At 39.3% G+C, this 16,298-nt stretch overlaps 1 protein-coding gene across 3 annotated transcripts in view; it reads left to right on the forward strand.

Annotated features, from left to right (window-relative positions):
- The window catches only part of EPB41L5 (erythrocyte membrane protein band 4.1 like 5), a 53,952-nt gene that overhangs the window by 32,396 nt on the left and 5,258 nt on the right, over positions 1 to 16,298 (forward strand). For 2 of the 3 annotated variants that reach the window (XM_027461735.3, XM_072040756.1), the window contains exons 16-24: positions 5,352 to 5,518; positions 6,310 to 6,404; positions 11,451 to 11,579; positions 12,224 to 12,285; positions 12,949 to 13,059; positions 13,473 to 13,566; positions 14,573 to 14,650; positions 15,557 to 15,598; positions 15,982 to 16,115. In XM_027461735.3, coding sequence (XP_027317536.3) covers positions 5,352 to 5,518; positions 6,310 to 6,404; positions 11,451 to 11,579; positions 12,224 to 12,285; positions 12,949 to 13,059; positions 13,473 to 13,566; positions 14,573 to 14,650; positions 15,557 to 15,598; positions 15,982 to 16,115 — 912 coding nt within the window. The remainder of the gene's footprint in view (positions 1 to 5,351; positions 5,519 to 6,309; positions 6,405 to 11,450; positions 11,580 to 12,223; positions 12,286 to 12,948; positions 13,060 to 13,472; positions 13,567 to 14,572; positions 14,651 to 15,556; positions 15,599 to 15,981; positions 16,116 to 16,298) is intronic. The other variant, XM_072040755.1, reaches the window with a different exon arrangement.

Raw genomic sequence — 16,298 nt, forward strand, 5'->3', positions numbered from 1 at the left:
CTGCTGCTTAAAAACCCTCTCAGCATCCTGAAACTGCAGTGCACTGTATGCCTGGGAGGTCTGTCCCTCCACCTCGCTGTTTTCTTCCATCTGCAACGCATGGGTCTTGCTCAGTTTTGCAAAGTGCTTTGCAATACGGAATGCTTTTCATTTCTGTAAGTGTAGACAGTGTAAGTGTGAGACAGCTTAACTTCTAATTTCAGAAGAATATGCATGATACAGAGCAGTAAAGGGGTTTATTTGATACTGCTTTACAGTACATATATATTCACATGCCTCTGTCCTCAGATACCTGCCAGCAATGTCACTTTTCCTTGTCTTCTCCCATCTCTCATGCTGTCTTTATTTTTGCTTTGCTGTTCCCCCACTCTCTCATCCCCACCTAATTACTAATTGTGCCCCCTCCCACTCCCCAATAATCCAGGCCCCTTGATGCTGCCGACCTCTGCCAACGTGGTGGAAGCCTGTGGAAGGCACGGGCCCCGCCGAGGACCCCCGCTGCAGACGGACAGTACTCTGCTTTTGTTCATGAGCGCAATGTGAAGAATGCAGGAGTTCGTAGCGGTGCTGTCACCTATGCTGTCCAAACCACCATGACCAGCCTGTGAGACACGCGGGCCTCTCAGGAGCTTGAGGCTGCTTTGTAGCAGAGGCTGGAAAATTGCATTTTGAGCTGTCTCAAAAGATAAGGACAACGGACCCGGAGATGACTAGGGGGGAAAAAAAGCTTATGTTACAAAGGCTCTGCATATTATGCTGTTGGTATTTAGTCTTTAAAGACAAAATAACATGTAGACAAGTTACCCGTCACAATTACTTTAAATAGAGTATCTATTACTTTTTAATTATTCTAAGATTTTTCTGAATGATTGTAAGGTTTTTAGCTGCTTTTCTCTCTGGGAGCCATGCAGGAAGTCACGTTGATAACAAAACTGCATGTGCAATCAGTGGATCTTAATGTGGTTTCAAAAATCTTAAAAGAATAGAGGATGTAACTGCCCCTCCTTTTGTACCATGATTATTTAAAAATATCTAAGGTAGGTGGTTGATCTGAAAAATAATTTTTTAAACAAGTCCTTATCTAAAAATATTGTTTAGTAATGGAATGGGATAGAATATTTTAATTTTTTTAAGAATAAAATTATCAGAACTCCTGAAAAGGCAAAGAGTGATATTTTGGAGGAGGGTCCCCCTCCTAGGGAACGTCTTATTTGCTCTCTAGAAATTTTTCTTTCATTCTTGCTGCTGTGCTCCAGACAAAATGAAACAGAACTATTTCATGACACACACCAATCCTGCCATATGATTCATGAGGTTAATTGTTAAGTCAAAGGTGAAGACTCCAGCTTGGTGGCTCATCAGTACACTTGTAGGCCTTTAATAACATGAAGGACTGTCTTTACCATTGAACACTGTGTTTTCATATGTCTTCTGAAATTAGCTACTTTTAATTTGCAGTAATCAAATGTGCAAAAAATCAGGTTGCTGTTCTACTGCAGAGTTCTGTGTTCAGGTGTGCTTAATGTGAACATAATGGTGAGGCCACTGCAGGTCCTGGATGACTCCTCAGCTATCAGAGAAGAATTGGTTAATTAGAGCATAGCTACCACAGATGGCATATATCCTTCATATCCAACTTATTATATATATAAGTTGCATGCTTTTCCCATCTGCCTTTGAATCTTCCATACACTACGAGAATCAATTTTGCTCTTTACTGGACTTGTTTCAGGGTAACTTCATTGCCTTTGGAAGAACTATCCTGGTTTCTACTACAGTGACAGCTCTCAGCAGCAAAATGAGAAGTTGTACCAAACTAGCACATACTGATGCCTACAATATTTAGCTGCCTTTTTAAAAGGACAGGTCATGTGCACTAGGAATAGCATTCAGGAAGTGTACAGGTGTATTTCTAAACAGTGTAGTGATGACAGATCTCTGCTTAGTACCTATAAGGCTTCTGCAGCCAGCAACTTTTTATAAGGGTGTTTTTTCCTATTTCCTGTAGTTATTGGCTCACGTATATTAGGATATCTATATATTCCAAAATCCCACAGAATGATACACGAACAGGTAGGACTCTTCTTCTATTATTTAAGAGGATTCCTGATCTTGTCATTCTTCAAACAAATGGGAGAACATGAAAATCTTAGATTTTATAACCCTGTTTGACTGACATCTGAATCACACATCCCTAGGATTTTTCCTTCTGTTTTCCTCACTACAAAAGGTAAATTATTTTTTTCCCCTGAATATTCTGCATTTTTGATAAGGGAAAGAAAATTCCTATGTTCATAACTGTTTGTATGGCTTAAACTGCTGGTATCTTTTATCAGTTTTTCTCATTGAATGTTTCCTGAAATACCTGGTAGACATCGATTCTGAAGACAATCATGCCTGGCACTTGTTACTATGCAAAGTTCAAATATCCTTTAGTGTGTGAGCAAATAGGGATATGTTGAAAGCTATATTTCACTCTTGAGTACTGCATACTTACTACCGTAGAAGTTGTACTTTATGTGGTAAGCCTTTTACTATTTCCCTCATAACTGGCATGACTGTTTTATTAGTATTCCGTAAGACAAGTCAGAAATTCTGTGAAGTGATAAAAATAGTATCTTGTGCTTACTTACATAGTCTGGCCATTTCCTGCTGATCCTCTGAAGAGGATGAAGAATCTGGGGGGCCTCAAACAGTTTATTGCTCTTTGAACTCATCCTTTGTGTCTGCAAATTCCAGTGGCTGAGGGTGTCCATAGTATGACTTGCCTTTTGTGATTGCCTATCTCAGGGTGGCCGAGTAGCTATTTCAGCAGGTAAAACAGGACCGGCTCCTTTTTGAATCTTGGCTTTGGAAGGCTTCTCTCTAGTCTGCCTAAAGTTCATTCAGTTTCCATGAGGCCTCACTGTGATGCAGTGATGAAGCTGCAGTGGCTCCCCCATGTCCTGCCCTTGCTACCTCAGCCAGTCCTCCATCACACAGCACAAATGGCAGTAAGTTTCTCTACAAACTTCTATTGCCTTAATACAAATATTCTACTTTTGGAGCAGCTCAGAACTTACTGAGCTTTCCATTTGAATATGTCATCTGTTTTCAAGACTGCCTGTATCTCTAGTAGGCAAGTTTTTGAATCAGTTCTTACATCTGTCTAGTAAATTTTACTGCAGTTGTCATTACGGTGGAAAAAAGATAGTGTAATTATTCCAGCTATTTTCCAATGAAGATTCATTTAATTTTTTTACTCAATTTCTCTCCATTGTGCTGCAATACTCAGAAAAGGATGAGAAGATTACATCATGAAGAAGTGATACTGATGCTACATCAGCTCCCTTAGATGGAGTTTATAGGGGCTTATATGTACAGAGTTCTTTCAGCACGTCATGGCCTCAGCACCTGCAAGTGTGCTGCAGGCAAACTCGGAACATCTGGTGATGATGGTTGTCATATTGAACATTTGGGTGACTATTTACAGAAATCTGTCAGAAAACGGGAAGAAAAATGTTAGCCTTGTGAAGGTTAGAAAACATTTTCCCTTCCATGGATAGTAGTTACCCTCTCTGATATGAAGATGCAGGATTCGGTCTCCCTTTGCTGCCTTAATTGGAAGAGCGTCTATTCCTGCCCATTACTCAATTCTGATAATTGAAATTCCCTGTATTCCTTGCAAGGCTGCTGCTTGCTACTTCCCATTAGTAGTGCACACAGAGGCTATACAGGAGATTGAAATTCTCCTATTATTTGCTTTGCTAGCAGCTTCTCATTCCAATGCTTAGAGAATTGAGCAAGTGACCTCAGTTTACCTCAAAACAATTAATTGTCTTAAGACGATTCACACATTATTAGCACTTAAACAGTGGCATCGCGTGATCTGTTGCAGAGGTATATATTTAAAGTTAGATTTAACTGGGATTCTTTTGGGTGCTTGAGCTGAAGGGAGGTTTTCTTCCTGGAGCCTCTAGTGACAACATTGGACTGCTTCCAAATTCCAGGGGCTGGAGGGAGAAAAGGGGCATTAACCCATTAGTGAGAAGCTGGTCTAAACACTAAAGTAGGAGGTGTCTCTGTCCGTGCATAAGGGTAAGTTCTGCTGGGGTGGGTACTTGCTTGGTTTCATTGTTCCCATCTTTGGGACAGAACTGTCAAAAGCAATACAAGAGCAATTTTCTTCTTAAGTCAGTATTTCAACCACGTTGTATGTAAACGTGATCCTTGGTCGAAAGGGGTGGCAATCAAACTGTGGTTGTATACACAGGTTGTCTGGTTAACCATTATATTCTGCTGCAGCTGTTGTGTCTGTATTTGATAGTTTGCTGTTAACATAGCTTTCCTCAGCTTCCAAGAGATGGATGAGATTCCTGGCTGTTTGCACAACAAAAGCATCATAATGCAACTTTTGTTTCTTTACTTTTTTTTTTTGGTTTGGTTTGGGTGTGCTATTTTTATTGTAAATACAGATGGTAAGACAAAAGGAGACATTCCCATTAGAAAGCAAAGGAGGTGAAGGCAAGTGATCCTAACAGAGTATGGAGTACATGCTTTGGTTCACCCAAAATACTGTGACTGCTAAGTTTTCGTTCACATCTTTGCCCAAGTTAGCAAAACTGAAACTAGTTATAGATATGTGTAACCATAACATGGCATTGATGCAGCCCTTTGCCATGGACCTTTCTATCCTTTGTCCAACTGTTGCATGAAGTGCTGCACAAGTTAATAACTTTTCGTGAAGAGTATCAACTTCCCTCCTCCATGCCTTTTTTTCTCAAGTAAAAATGCAGAAATGTACCTTGAGTCTGCTAAAAAACAAAACAAAACAAAAAACAACAACACCTGAAGTATTTGTTCCAAAAAGCACATTTACTAGCTGATAACTTGCCTGTTTCTTAAAACAATTGGAGTCAGCTTGCAGTATGAGAATTAGCAATAACGTGCCACAGTGCATCTTTGCCTTCAGAAAGAGCTCGAGTATACACTGGGTAGATCTCACCAAGACTGCCTGAAGATTCCCTTTCTCACAATCTAATTGCTGTGTTTATAAATCCCGGAAAGGTTTCCACAGAAACTCCCCTCCCTTTTTCTTCACTTCTTCCGTTGCTATGTGAGCAATAGACAAAGTACACCTGTTCTGCTGTGAGGTCAATTCTTCTAGAGATGTAAAGTGTTTGCTTTTTTTTTTTTCCTTGTAAGCTCACCGAAAGCTTGGAACAGTTTTCTGGAAGAGTTTTTCCAGAATGTTTCTGGTTACCAGAAAACAACTTGAAAAAAGAGATTGCATGTGGTTAAAGCTTTTTCATGTTACAGAAAGAATGGTAACAGAATTCTGCCTATCTCTGCCCATCTTTCTGCCTTTGCAGTGTACCTCTTGTTGATTTACTAGACAGTACGGATCTGCCAGAAACTTGTGTTGATGATGCTGTAGGCCATCCCATTGTTGGCTTGGCAACGAGAGAGTCAGAAGAATTTGTTAGTTGCCCTCATCCTGGGACAAAGGAAACTTCTAATGAAAAAACAGACTCTGACCGTAAGCAACCTTACAGATTTTTTTCCTGTTATTGTGGTGCGTGGGGTCAAAGTTACCTGATTATATGGTTATGAGGCTGTTTCCATACAAAAATCCAAAACTGTTTTAGAGAGGTCCCTTAGATGCATGCACAGGGACAAATTTGCTTGCCAGTGGAATGCAGCTTCTCTAGTGTATGAAGCAGTGCATGCAGGAGTTCTGTAACAAAATGCTAATGACTTGTTTGCAAGGAGAGCCTGTTTCAGAATCAGACTTCCCTCTGAGCTTTCTAATGTTGCTGCCATTGTATCTGCTGAACTGTCCTTAACACTGCTTTCAAGAGCTGCCTTGTTTTGATTTTAGTAAATTACAGTTTTTTTGCCACAAACTTTTCAAGAATTGCGTAAGACATCTTTAAGACATAACGTTAGGTTACGTAGGTTGGGATGACAAAGTTGGTCAGCTGTGGCCTGTTTCAGTTGGAAGCATCTTATTTCCAAGAACAGAGGTACAAGGGAAAAGTCACAGTTCTCTGTGGGGTCTGAGTAGCCACAAATATAGTAATGTGCTGCCATCTGAGCAATTACCTCGTGCTGCTTGCTCATTCACTGTAAAGATGGCTGGATAAATGAACATGCAGGAGGGTAGTGTTCTAGTTGAATACGTATAGACCGTAGAAATGAAAATTAAATTGAAGATTGAGCAAGCAGTTTGCTTTTTTTTTTTTTTTAATTTTTTTTTCACCACAACTTCAGAAACCTTAGGATTATCATTCAGGAATAACGCAAGAAGTTGTTGTCTGTCTTTTTCAGCATTTGAAGATGCATTGCTAAAACTGAAACAACTGGAGGCAGAGTGCAGCAGCCCTGTGCCAGCTGAACGTCCCAACATAAACATAAACTTGCAGGTACTTGGGCACCCTTCGTGGCAGAGTCACTTATTTTTTTCCAGATAATTCTGAAAAGTCTTGTGCTTAAATTGGTCTTTTTGCAAGATTTTTAAGAACATGAGTAATATTGGGGAATAAAGCAAATACAAATGTTTTGTTGTATATAAACCTCTGCATGATAGGGCAGTGAGATAAAGATGATGAGGCAGAAGTGAACACACACATGCAGACTGCAGCCTGGTGGAATTTTTTAAAATCTGTGTGAGCAAAAAGTGTGAACACTTGAAATGTTTCTCTGTTGTTTTGTGTTTTTTTTTTTTTCTTTTCTTGTAGGTTACTAACTGTACAATGTTGTATCATTCATCCTCTTGTTTTAAAGGGGTGAGCGTTTTTTGTAATGTTTTTCAGTTGCATTCCATAACCTTTCCAGAACTTTGTTTTGATGTTTTGTTTTGAGGCAAGTTTGCTGCTGGTCAGTCCTTTCTGTTAAGTAACTGGTTCTTACCAGCTCTCAGGAGGTGTTAGGGGAGGTTGTGATGTGTGTTTACACAGAGAGGAGTGATGGTTCAGTGCCCTGAACCATCTGAACCACGTTAGTGGTTCAGTGCCCAGGGAGAGGGGCTTCTAACCTTACTTCTCTTTGATTTTCCTTCCCTGGCTACCCTCGTTCCTCTGTCGCCTACAGTAATTGTTGGATGTTTTAATGAACCAATGTAATCTATGAAGTGACAATGTATAAACTATTTTTTAACCTTTTTTGTTTTTGAACTATTTTGTTAGTACCTTCTCCTCACTTTTTCTTCTAAAGTTGTGAATGAAATAGACTCATGAAGGAGAGGGTGTCAAAGAAATGCAAGAGCTGTAATGAAAATGAGTAATGTTAACCAGAAAGGTCGGAGAACACAGGGTCCTCCTTTACAGCAGCAGAGAATTTTGATAAATTCACTGGTTGTCAAACAACTGGACCCACACAGGACATGCTTTGCAGTAAAGCCAGGGCATGCAACTATGGTTTCTAAAACTCTAGCATATTGAAAAGTACTTAAATTGAACAGATCAGATTCTGGATTTAAAAAAACTGTGATTTAGTTTTCCCTCCAGGCTTGACTGTGAATAAATCATGTGTTAAAAAGAAGAAAAAAAAAAAAAAAAAGACAACTTAATCTGCTTCTCCCACATTAAAACTTTAGATGCTTTATTGCATTTTGAACAAGCAGAGAGAGTAAAGCAATCTGCAATACTAAGTCTGTTTGCACTACCCTACTGTTTGGGGGAGGCCTGAGGATTCATCTGCCTTTTGGTGAAGTTGGTATGACTTATTCCAGCAATGATAAAATAAAACAGGTTCTGAGAGGGTTTTCTAGCAGTGTGTGCTGGGGTAAGCCTGTTCCTAGGCACTTGCTTGCCCCCCTTATGTAAGAAAAGGCTAGTGTTTTGGTGTACTTTTTGCTGCAGGCTGTTGTGCTCAAGTCCCCTTTAAGGAGTGATGTCAGGGGTGCCTTGTGTACCTTTCTGCTTGGTGACTGCATTACAAAGATTACAGAGTCTCTAAGAAGATTAGTCAGTAGCCCGTAGGTCCTGTTATGCCAAAACACTGCCTCTGCATAAACTACAGCAGAAAATACCGCTTATTGCAGAATATTTTCTCCTGTTGAGCTCCATTTGAGTTCAAACTGAGAGAAAAAAAACAAAAACATCTAGGAGGTTAAACGGAGAGAATGGAGCAGAATTGTATTAGTGCTTTTTAAATCATAGCTGCAATATAGTAAGCGAGATAAGATTCCTGTAACAAGCTAATCTAACAAGCAGATGCCAATCCAGCACATTCACAGTTATCCAGCTGCCATGTGAGGTGCCGAATAACTTTGGATAATAAAGGTTACAGATGCTGGGGTGATAAGACCCTGATGAGAGAGCAAGAACATCTGCTTAACTGTGAGAAATAGGAGGTGTATGGATGAACAGTATGCAATTTGATTCTTTCTTTGGAGAACAAAGACTTTGCAGCTTTCAGGAAGGAAGTTTAAATTGTTTTATGAAAATTTAAAAGGGCATATAAGTGATTTTCTTCAGGTAGAAGAGATTTAACAGCTTTTCAGCCTATGATGTAATTTATCAAGAGGTGACTTGAGAGCATTTGTTTAAAAAGGTAGGCAGATTAGAGACTGTCTCTGTGTGCTTCAAACTGCAAAGGCAAGTAGGTTATTGTAGTGCCAAATGAGCATCTCCCAGCTGCGACTAGAGATAAAGGCTAATGGTTTGGAAGTGTGTCCTGAAAGAGTGACCTAAGAACAACTACTGAAAATGCCTTATTTCCCTGACTTTGAAGTCTGCTTAATTTATACATGTATTTTTTAATTTCCATACATGGGTTTTGTTTGTTGTGTTTTTATTATTATTCTTTTTTTTTTTTTTTTTTTACATAATGTGTATATTGGCTGTCCTGCACCTAGTTCCACTGTTAACCTACTCATAAAAAGAGGTGTTTATGGCATCTTCTGCCTGGAAAAAATGGGACAATGCATCACAGTTGGCTGGAATGCACCAACTAAAACCTTGCAGTGTGCTTAGATCCTGGAGTTTGCTGTTACTTCAGATGAATGCAGTGTTAAGTGTTCTGTCTGGCAGTGCATAATTAGAAATTTCAGCATTGTTCATCTCCCTTAAGTTTTACCAGTGCATAAGATACCGACCTATGTAGAAACAGTTGCAGTGCACAAAAGGGTTGGTGAAGTGCATCAAAGGGAAAGCATTAGTTCTCTGCTTCTGAAAGCAGAGCTGCGTCTTGAATTTCGTGACGCAATCAAATGCCAATGAACTGCTCACTCCAGCTCTGTTCATTAAAAATCTTGAACTTTTTGTCAGGGGTCAAAGATGGCTTGCCAGCATCATCTTTATATAATTCTATACTTGCAGACACTCCTGACTGATTTATTTGGTAAGGAAATATTTATACTGTATCCGTGCCCTTTTAGAGAGGGAGAAATCTTTCTAGAATGAGAACTGGGAAGTGTGGAATGAATGGCTTCATTCTTCACAGCTGCTCTCTGCCAAAATCTGCTGGATGGAAGAATACAACTTTGTTGTTTCCAAGCTTTCCCTAGTACAGTGACCAGATCTGACAAAAGGGAACAAAAAGTCCTTAAATACACTGAGCTCTCTGCTTTCATCAGTTTCTGAAGTGGACTTATCCTGCAGTCAAAACATGAAGCTAAAGTACAAATATAGTTTGCCTAGTACATGGAAACAATAGAAATTCATAATGAGCTAGGATATTGACAAGCTCTAGCAGCTTTACTGTTCTACGTGGATAACTCAATGTCTTGTAAATCAGACCTCTTGAGGCCATCTTATCGTGTCAAATGCTTTTCCTTCTAGCTTCAAGCTCTTTCTGTGAAATGGCAAAACACCATTGCCTTTTTTAAGCACAAAACTGAAATGACTGAAAAAAATGTATCTTTAGTATTGATGGAGATATTGCTGTGGTGATGTGGAACTTACATTTTTGAGTACATTAAAATAGCTCTTAATAATACTAACCTTTTCAAAAGTTGGGAATGTAATTGCTAATAGACTAGCATCGCCCAATTAAATTGGTTGTTCAGATGGAGGAAAGTGAGAGGAACCACAAAATGGTGCTTAAAGCATCCGTATGCTGATGTTCTCAGTTAAAACAATCAAATTTACTATTTCATTGGTACTGGAACAGTGCCTTAGAAATTCTGTCCAGTGTAAGGATTTATCACAGTTGGGTACCTTGACCGTACGGATCCTAATAATTCAGTTTTAATTATTCCAGGCTTCTGGCAATTCCAGCAGTTTCTGTAAAATGAACAACACTTTAAATGCTCAATAAATAATTTTGTTAGTCCTCATGAATTATGCGAATGTGTATCTTTTAATATTTGCAAGCAGTAGCCATCAGTAAGACAGGTGGTTGTTCCTTGTGCCTTTTTACATTGACAGTGATTCTTCAAGATTTTGCAAAGTTCTGTATTCACTGCTGAGTGCAGCCAATGTTTTTAAGTGTGTTCTCCTTTAGGTAAGTCTCCTAAGTTCCTATTTGGATGCCCCAAAAGGTAGTTTAGAGGGAGACAAGAAGGGGAAATGTTTTTCTCCTCCCTAAATACTGGAATCTAGACGTTCTATTTTCTATTTCCACTTAATCAGAAAAAAAAAAAAAAAGTGAAAAGTGGATAGAGATCTGTGTGAGGAACAGGTATCCTTCACCTTCTATTTTTAACTTCTGCCCTGCACTCTATGCAATGGGACTCATTCCTTCTGGGCACATTGCATTTCATGCAAGCAGCAGGCTGGTGCCTGCTGCAGTGCATGCTGCAGGAGCTGCTGGTGGAGCAGCCTCAGCCAGCGAGTGGCATATGGTGAGGAGAGCAGGGCTCTGTCTCCCCCTGCTGAGTCATACCCTGAGAAGAAAGGTCACAAGGTTTAGTTTCCACTCAGTTAATTAACTTCTGTCACTAATCAAATAGCAATTAGTAGATGGAATGCTTAATTAACATTTTATAATTAAGAAATGCAATTCACATAATGCAATATTCTCTATTGAAAAGGTATCTCGTTTTTAATTGTCCTCCTAAAGTATCTGCCTGCCAATTTATTCTGATATAATTAGCGATGGGAGAGGGAGCTAATAGCACATTAAAGCGTTGTCCTAATTTATAAGCAGATTTTAAGGTAAAAATCTTCCCAACTTGGTTTTGAAAATGAATTATCAATTTACAGTTAGGCTATAACAATATAATACAATGGCTGCTGTATTGATCTCAGATCAGTAAGCTGCTACGTTTTGAGGGTCCACTGCTGCTCAGTTCTTCCACACTGTATTTTTAGCACAGCTTTTGGCGTCTCTACTTTTAAGCATTGTGCTTTTTCCTGCTTTGTTTTGCTCTGAATTTCCAACTAAGTTTTGAAATGAGGAGATTGTTTTTCATTTCGGTATAACCATTGCTTTTCCTCTCACTTGGAGCCTTGTTGTTATTAATAAATTCCAGTCCAGGATCTTCATGTGGGAACTGCTTCTAACAAAGGTTTTTTTATGTCCAGGATGAAGTGGTAAAGCTGACAGATAAATGTCTTAACAATGCAATTGAGAGCCCAGTAGCAGCAGCAGCATGGCTTCCAGCAGATATGAAAAGCAATATCCTGAAGGCCCAGGCAGAAGCAGGTCACAAGGTAAATACTCTAGTGATAAGGACTAAATGTTCTCAAATATTTTTTCTTTTTAGAACTGGTTGTGAGGGGGGTACCGTTAATAATGTTCAGAAGATGCCCTTTTTCACTGTTTGACTCTGCAATTGCCTGGTATTGAAGAAGGTGCTTTGCAAATAAGGGTGCTCCAGGAGCTGAGGACCAAAGAGTGGCAGAGTAAGAGAGCCTTTCTTCACAGTAGTCCAGTGCTGGAATGGCTTGCCCAGGGAGGAATTGCAGTCCCTGTTAACACTTACAATGTAGCTGGGTAAGGCCTTGAACAAACTAATTGACCTTTACATTTGGCCTTAATTTGAACCAGATAACATCCAAAGGATCCCTTCTAATAAAAAAATATTCTACAATTCAGTGAATAAGGCTATGCTTCTAGCATGTTCTAGTAAATTTCGTAGTAAATAATGGCTTTTTTTTTTTTTTTGGCTACATTAATGAATTATTTACACTGAAGTTTTCACACTGAATTGATGTTTTAAGTCTTTGAGCAGTAAGTAAACATCACAGTTTCATGCTGGGAGGGAGACTCTTGGCTTTTTTCTGAATCTCTGAACTGGTATCAGAAATGGGAACAGATATCAGAAATGCATATTTTTGTTGTTTTTTTCTCTTAGGCTGTGAGAGAAGACAACCTGGCAGGTACCAAGAGTTCCATTATTCAGGATGCTGCTGCCAGGTACTGTATAGATTTGGAAGAAAAGTGCAATCTAGTTATCCAAGTACAGCACTGAGAACATGGAGTTCTGGAGTCTCAGTGTTCAATGCGATTTTGCAGTAACTCAGTGATCACTGCATTTTACCTTGTCATAGTGTAGTTTAACCTGGTAAGCATGAAGTGTTTTTAAAATGAAAGCCAGCAAAAACCATATTTGCAAAGCTTTGACATGTACAAGGTAAACCAAATAATCTTACTTTTTTCTCCCATACTTCAGTTTGGTAAACATTGTTCCACCGGCAGCCTTGACCACTGCAGTTATTTCTGACATAAACAACTTCAGTGTGAGGAGTGGGGAAGTTATCTGTTTACAGTAGCTGTTTTTCAATGGAGATAAAAATCTGTGTACAGAAATCTGTCGCAGCTGATTCCTGTGAATTACTGAATCTCATATGATCATTAGTTTTAGCTGAATTTCAGGCAATGAAAAACTAAGTGTTGCATGTCATAACTATGTAATATCTTGACCTTTTGTGAAGATAAGCGTGTATCAGACTTCAAAGAACACAAGGCAGTATATTGAGTAACATGTGCATCTAGCAATTTCAAAACTGCTGTAGCAAATGAAGAGCTTTCAGTGAAAGTTTGTACCTTTCTGTTTGGTTTTGTTTTTTATTGCACCAGGAACATTATCCCCTCAGGCAAAACACCGAGTAGCTCCCCAGCAACCAGTCCAATATTTCAAGATCCAAAAGAGCTCCTGAAAATAACCCCTGCCTCAAACACCTTCATTCTGTAAGTGATTCATGAGAAAAATCTTGCTGGGATGAGAACCATGTAGAATTTATTATGAAACAGGCTTGAAAAGATGAGGAAAAGTGCTGAGCAGTTAGGGTATATCTAACTAAACAGGTTTATAGATGCATCTTTAAGTAGTGTTGCAACAGTTAATCAGTGTAGGCCAGGCCTCAGGGTGAGCATGCTATCAAGCAGTAAGCTTGTCTCTCTCATCTTTTGAAATGACTGAAATACCTGACATCCCCTGGCTCCAAGTGGGGAGATAAGAGGATAGCAGGGAAGACTTCGGTCCTGTGTAGACAAATTAGAAATAAGCACTGAAAAAGCTGCTGAAGATTGAAGGTACTGATACTGTCAGGTCTATAGGACACTGGCTACATCTGCTGATGAGAATTGTTTTCTCCTTCCAGTAACGCATCAAATGAGGATAGTGCTGCCTCTAGCCACGAAGAGTTGTTGATTCCGGCTAGTCTGGCTCCAGATGAGGAGGCTGCTGTTTCAAAGGTATCACCACCACCTGTCAGCCTGGAAGGTTTCTGTGTGTTGCATTCTGAGCTACTGATGCCCTCAGGCAGCCACAACAGACCTTACTGCATGCCTGTCAACACAGTGAATACCAGTCACTGGTGAATACCAAAGACTGCTTTCTGGAGCAGAGACAGAAACTGTATACATTGCTCTGAAGGATGTATGACTCCTGTCAGATTCTTTGCCTGGCACTTGTTTTTGTAAGCTGGTTGGACGTGTTTCTCACTTTTCATTTTTTCTTTCGGGGAGCCATTTATATCCCAATAATTTGGTGTTCTGGGGAAGAGACTGCAGGGATGAAATTCTGACATACGCAGTTTCTGTCAAAAAAAACATGGAGGGAAAGGTTTAAATTGAAATGTTCAGTTGCTGTATTTTGGTTGCCTTAAGGGTAAGGTAGTCTTTTTTTTTTTTTTTTTTTTTTTTTTTTTTCCTATAAATGGACTCTGTGAAACACACGTGACAATCTGTGCAGCACTCAGGGATCAGCTTTTATTTGTCTCTTTCCAAAACAAAAGGTGAGCCCAAATTGGACTTGCCTATTATTAGTTCAGCAGGCGGAGGGGTTAATCTGGAAAACTAAAGCAACACACCCTTTATCTGTCATCTCTCTAAACAAGTATTATGTAATTTATTCCACTGAACAATTAATCACCTTCATCTTCTGAGTTCAGATACTCACCTTGCAGACCTCACTGACCTTTTTGTCAAATGGTGCAATACTTCATCTTTGCACAGGAAAAAAGGGCAGTTTAACAGCTTACATGGCATTGACATTACTTTCAGCATATTATGGAGGAAAAGTGAAATAAAATATCATTTAAAAAAAAAAAAATCACATGACAAGATTGTAGAAAACAGGCCTGGTGAATGGCAGTGTTCATTAAGGACACCGGTGCATAATGTAGGAAGCCACTAGAGTATTCAGCAAACCTATCTATTTACTATGGGGAATTCAATTCAAAACTGATTTATTCCATAGAGCACTCCAGATGACCAGGACGTTTCCTTAACATCACTGACAGAGAATCTAATTGACTTTACAGAAGCCACACCTCGGGTAAATGTATTTCAAAACCAAACTTCTTCCCTCCCACATACAATGGTTTTTACTCATAAACTCTGTTCTGGCTTTAGTATCTGTCCACCAGGCTTGGACCTGCTGCAGTGGAGTGAAGTGGTGGTTCACCTGGGTCACTGCACGTGTCACCTGCCTTTTAGGGTGGATGGTGTAAGGCTGTATAAGTTTGTAAGGGAAGTGAAGCAACCTGAATTGTTTTCAAGAGTTACCTTGTATCTGTGTTACAACAGCCTTTAGTCTTATTTTAGTATGATGCAAGTGCCAGCCTTCTTTATCAGACTTCTAGATATATAGAGTACCTTATATGTATATGGCTGTGCAGCTATATATGCACACGTTATATACATACACACACAATATATTTAGATGTGCATATATATAAAAAATTGACAAATATATTAATGCAAATAACTTTTTAATGCAAAGCTTTTAATACAAATAAATGCTTTTATATTGAAATAAATTTAAAAAAATGCTCTGGGGAAAAATGAGCTATACTGTGGGCACTGAAGCAAAAGGGAAGGAGTAGGACCATAAACTGTTCACAGAAGTGTACTTTCAGTTAACCGTGTCCTCAAAGCAGAAAATAATAATGGGTTCAGTTGCCTTTTTGAAGGGAGCTCTATGCTGAAACTGTTTTCAGTGAGTTTCTGTGAGTGAGCAGGTGTTAGCCATATGCTGCGTGGATGTGAATTACCTTTTTGTATGAAGTCACTTCACCTATAGCTAATCACTAGCATGGTTCAAAGATCTCTTCTATAGGGTAGCAGATTCTGACTGGTGATTTACGAATATCTGATATTGTTTTAGGTGGGCATTATTATTTCAGGAATGTTCTCTGTTACTTCTATCCTTTTCTAATGAGCTTTCATTTGTTTTCTGTAGGTGTCTCCCCAGCCCACGATAACACCGAGGTGGATAGTGCCAGTGAGTTATTGAACCATTCCTTAACAATTTGATATGAAGCATTTAAGAGGCAAATTTAAAAAGAGAGAGAGAGAAAGTTTTTGTCATGATTAAAAAACGGGACCTTGAATAAAATACAATAATTTGTGTTAATTTGAAAGTCCATGCAGTAATGCAGCAGCCCAAAGCTGAAGCAAACCAATCCAGGTTGATACTCAGATATCCTGTTAATACTTAAACTCCGCTTTTACTTTGTTTACTACAGGTAAATGTCATGAAGTTTCTTGAAGCACTTGCATTTAGTGATGCCCACCCTAGAACTTAATGAATCTTAGTTTTCTGTTGTATTATGTCTTGTGCTAGGAGGTTTTTATTTTAGTTTCCTGTTTTTCTTCCCAATTCAGACTGGACTGATTTCCAATGGGCCTTTGGGAAATGATGTTGCCTTAGCTCTGAAAGCAATGGAAGGCAGCACAGAGGCTCTGTTGCCATCAGCTGGACTACCACCATCCCAGCAGACATCTGAAGTCCTTGCAAGGTAAGTTCCCAGCCTTCACATCAGAAGTATGCATGTGGAGAGGAACTGTGTGCTCTTGCTACTTCCATTTCAATACTTGCAGTTAGCAGTGACAACCAGGTCTTTCAGTGAATCCCTGAACAAAGGGAAAGCTTCAGTGGGCAGGATGTGGATGGCAATGATGCTACTTACTGCACTACTGGA

This window comes from Anas platyrhynchos, chromosome 7 (assembly GCF_047663525.1).
Source record: "Anas platyrhynchos isolate ZD024472 breed Pekin duck chromosome 7, IASCAAS_PekinDuck_T2T, whole genome shotgun sequence".
NCBI lineage: Eukaryota > Metazoa > Chordata > Aves > Anseriformes > Anatidae > Anas > Anas platyrhynchos.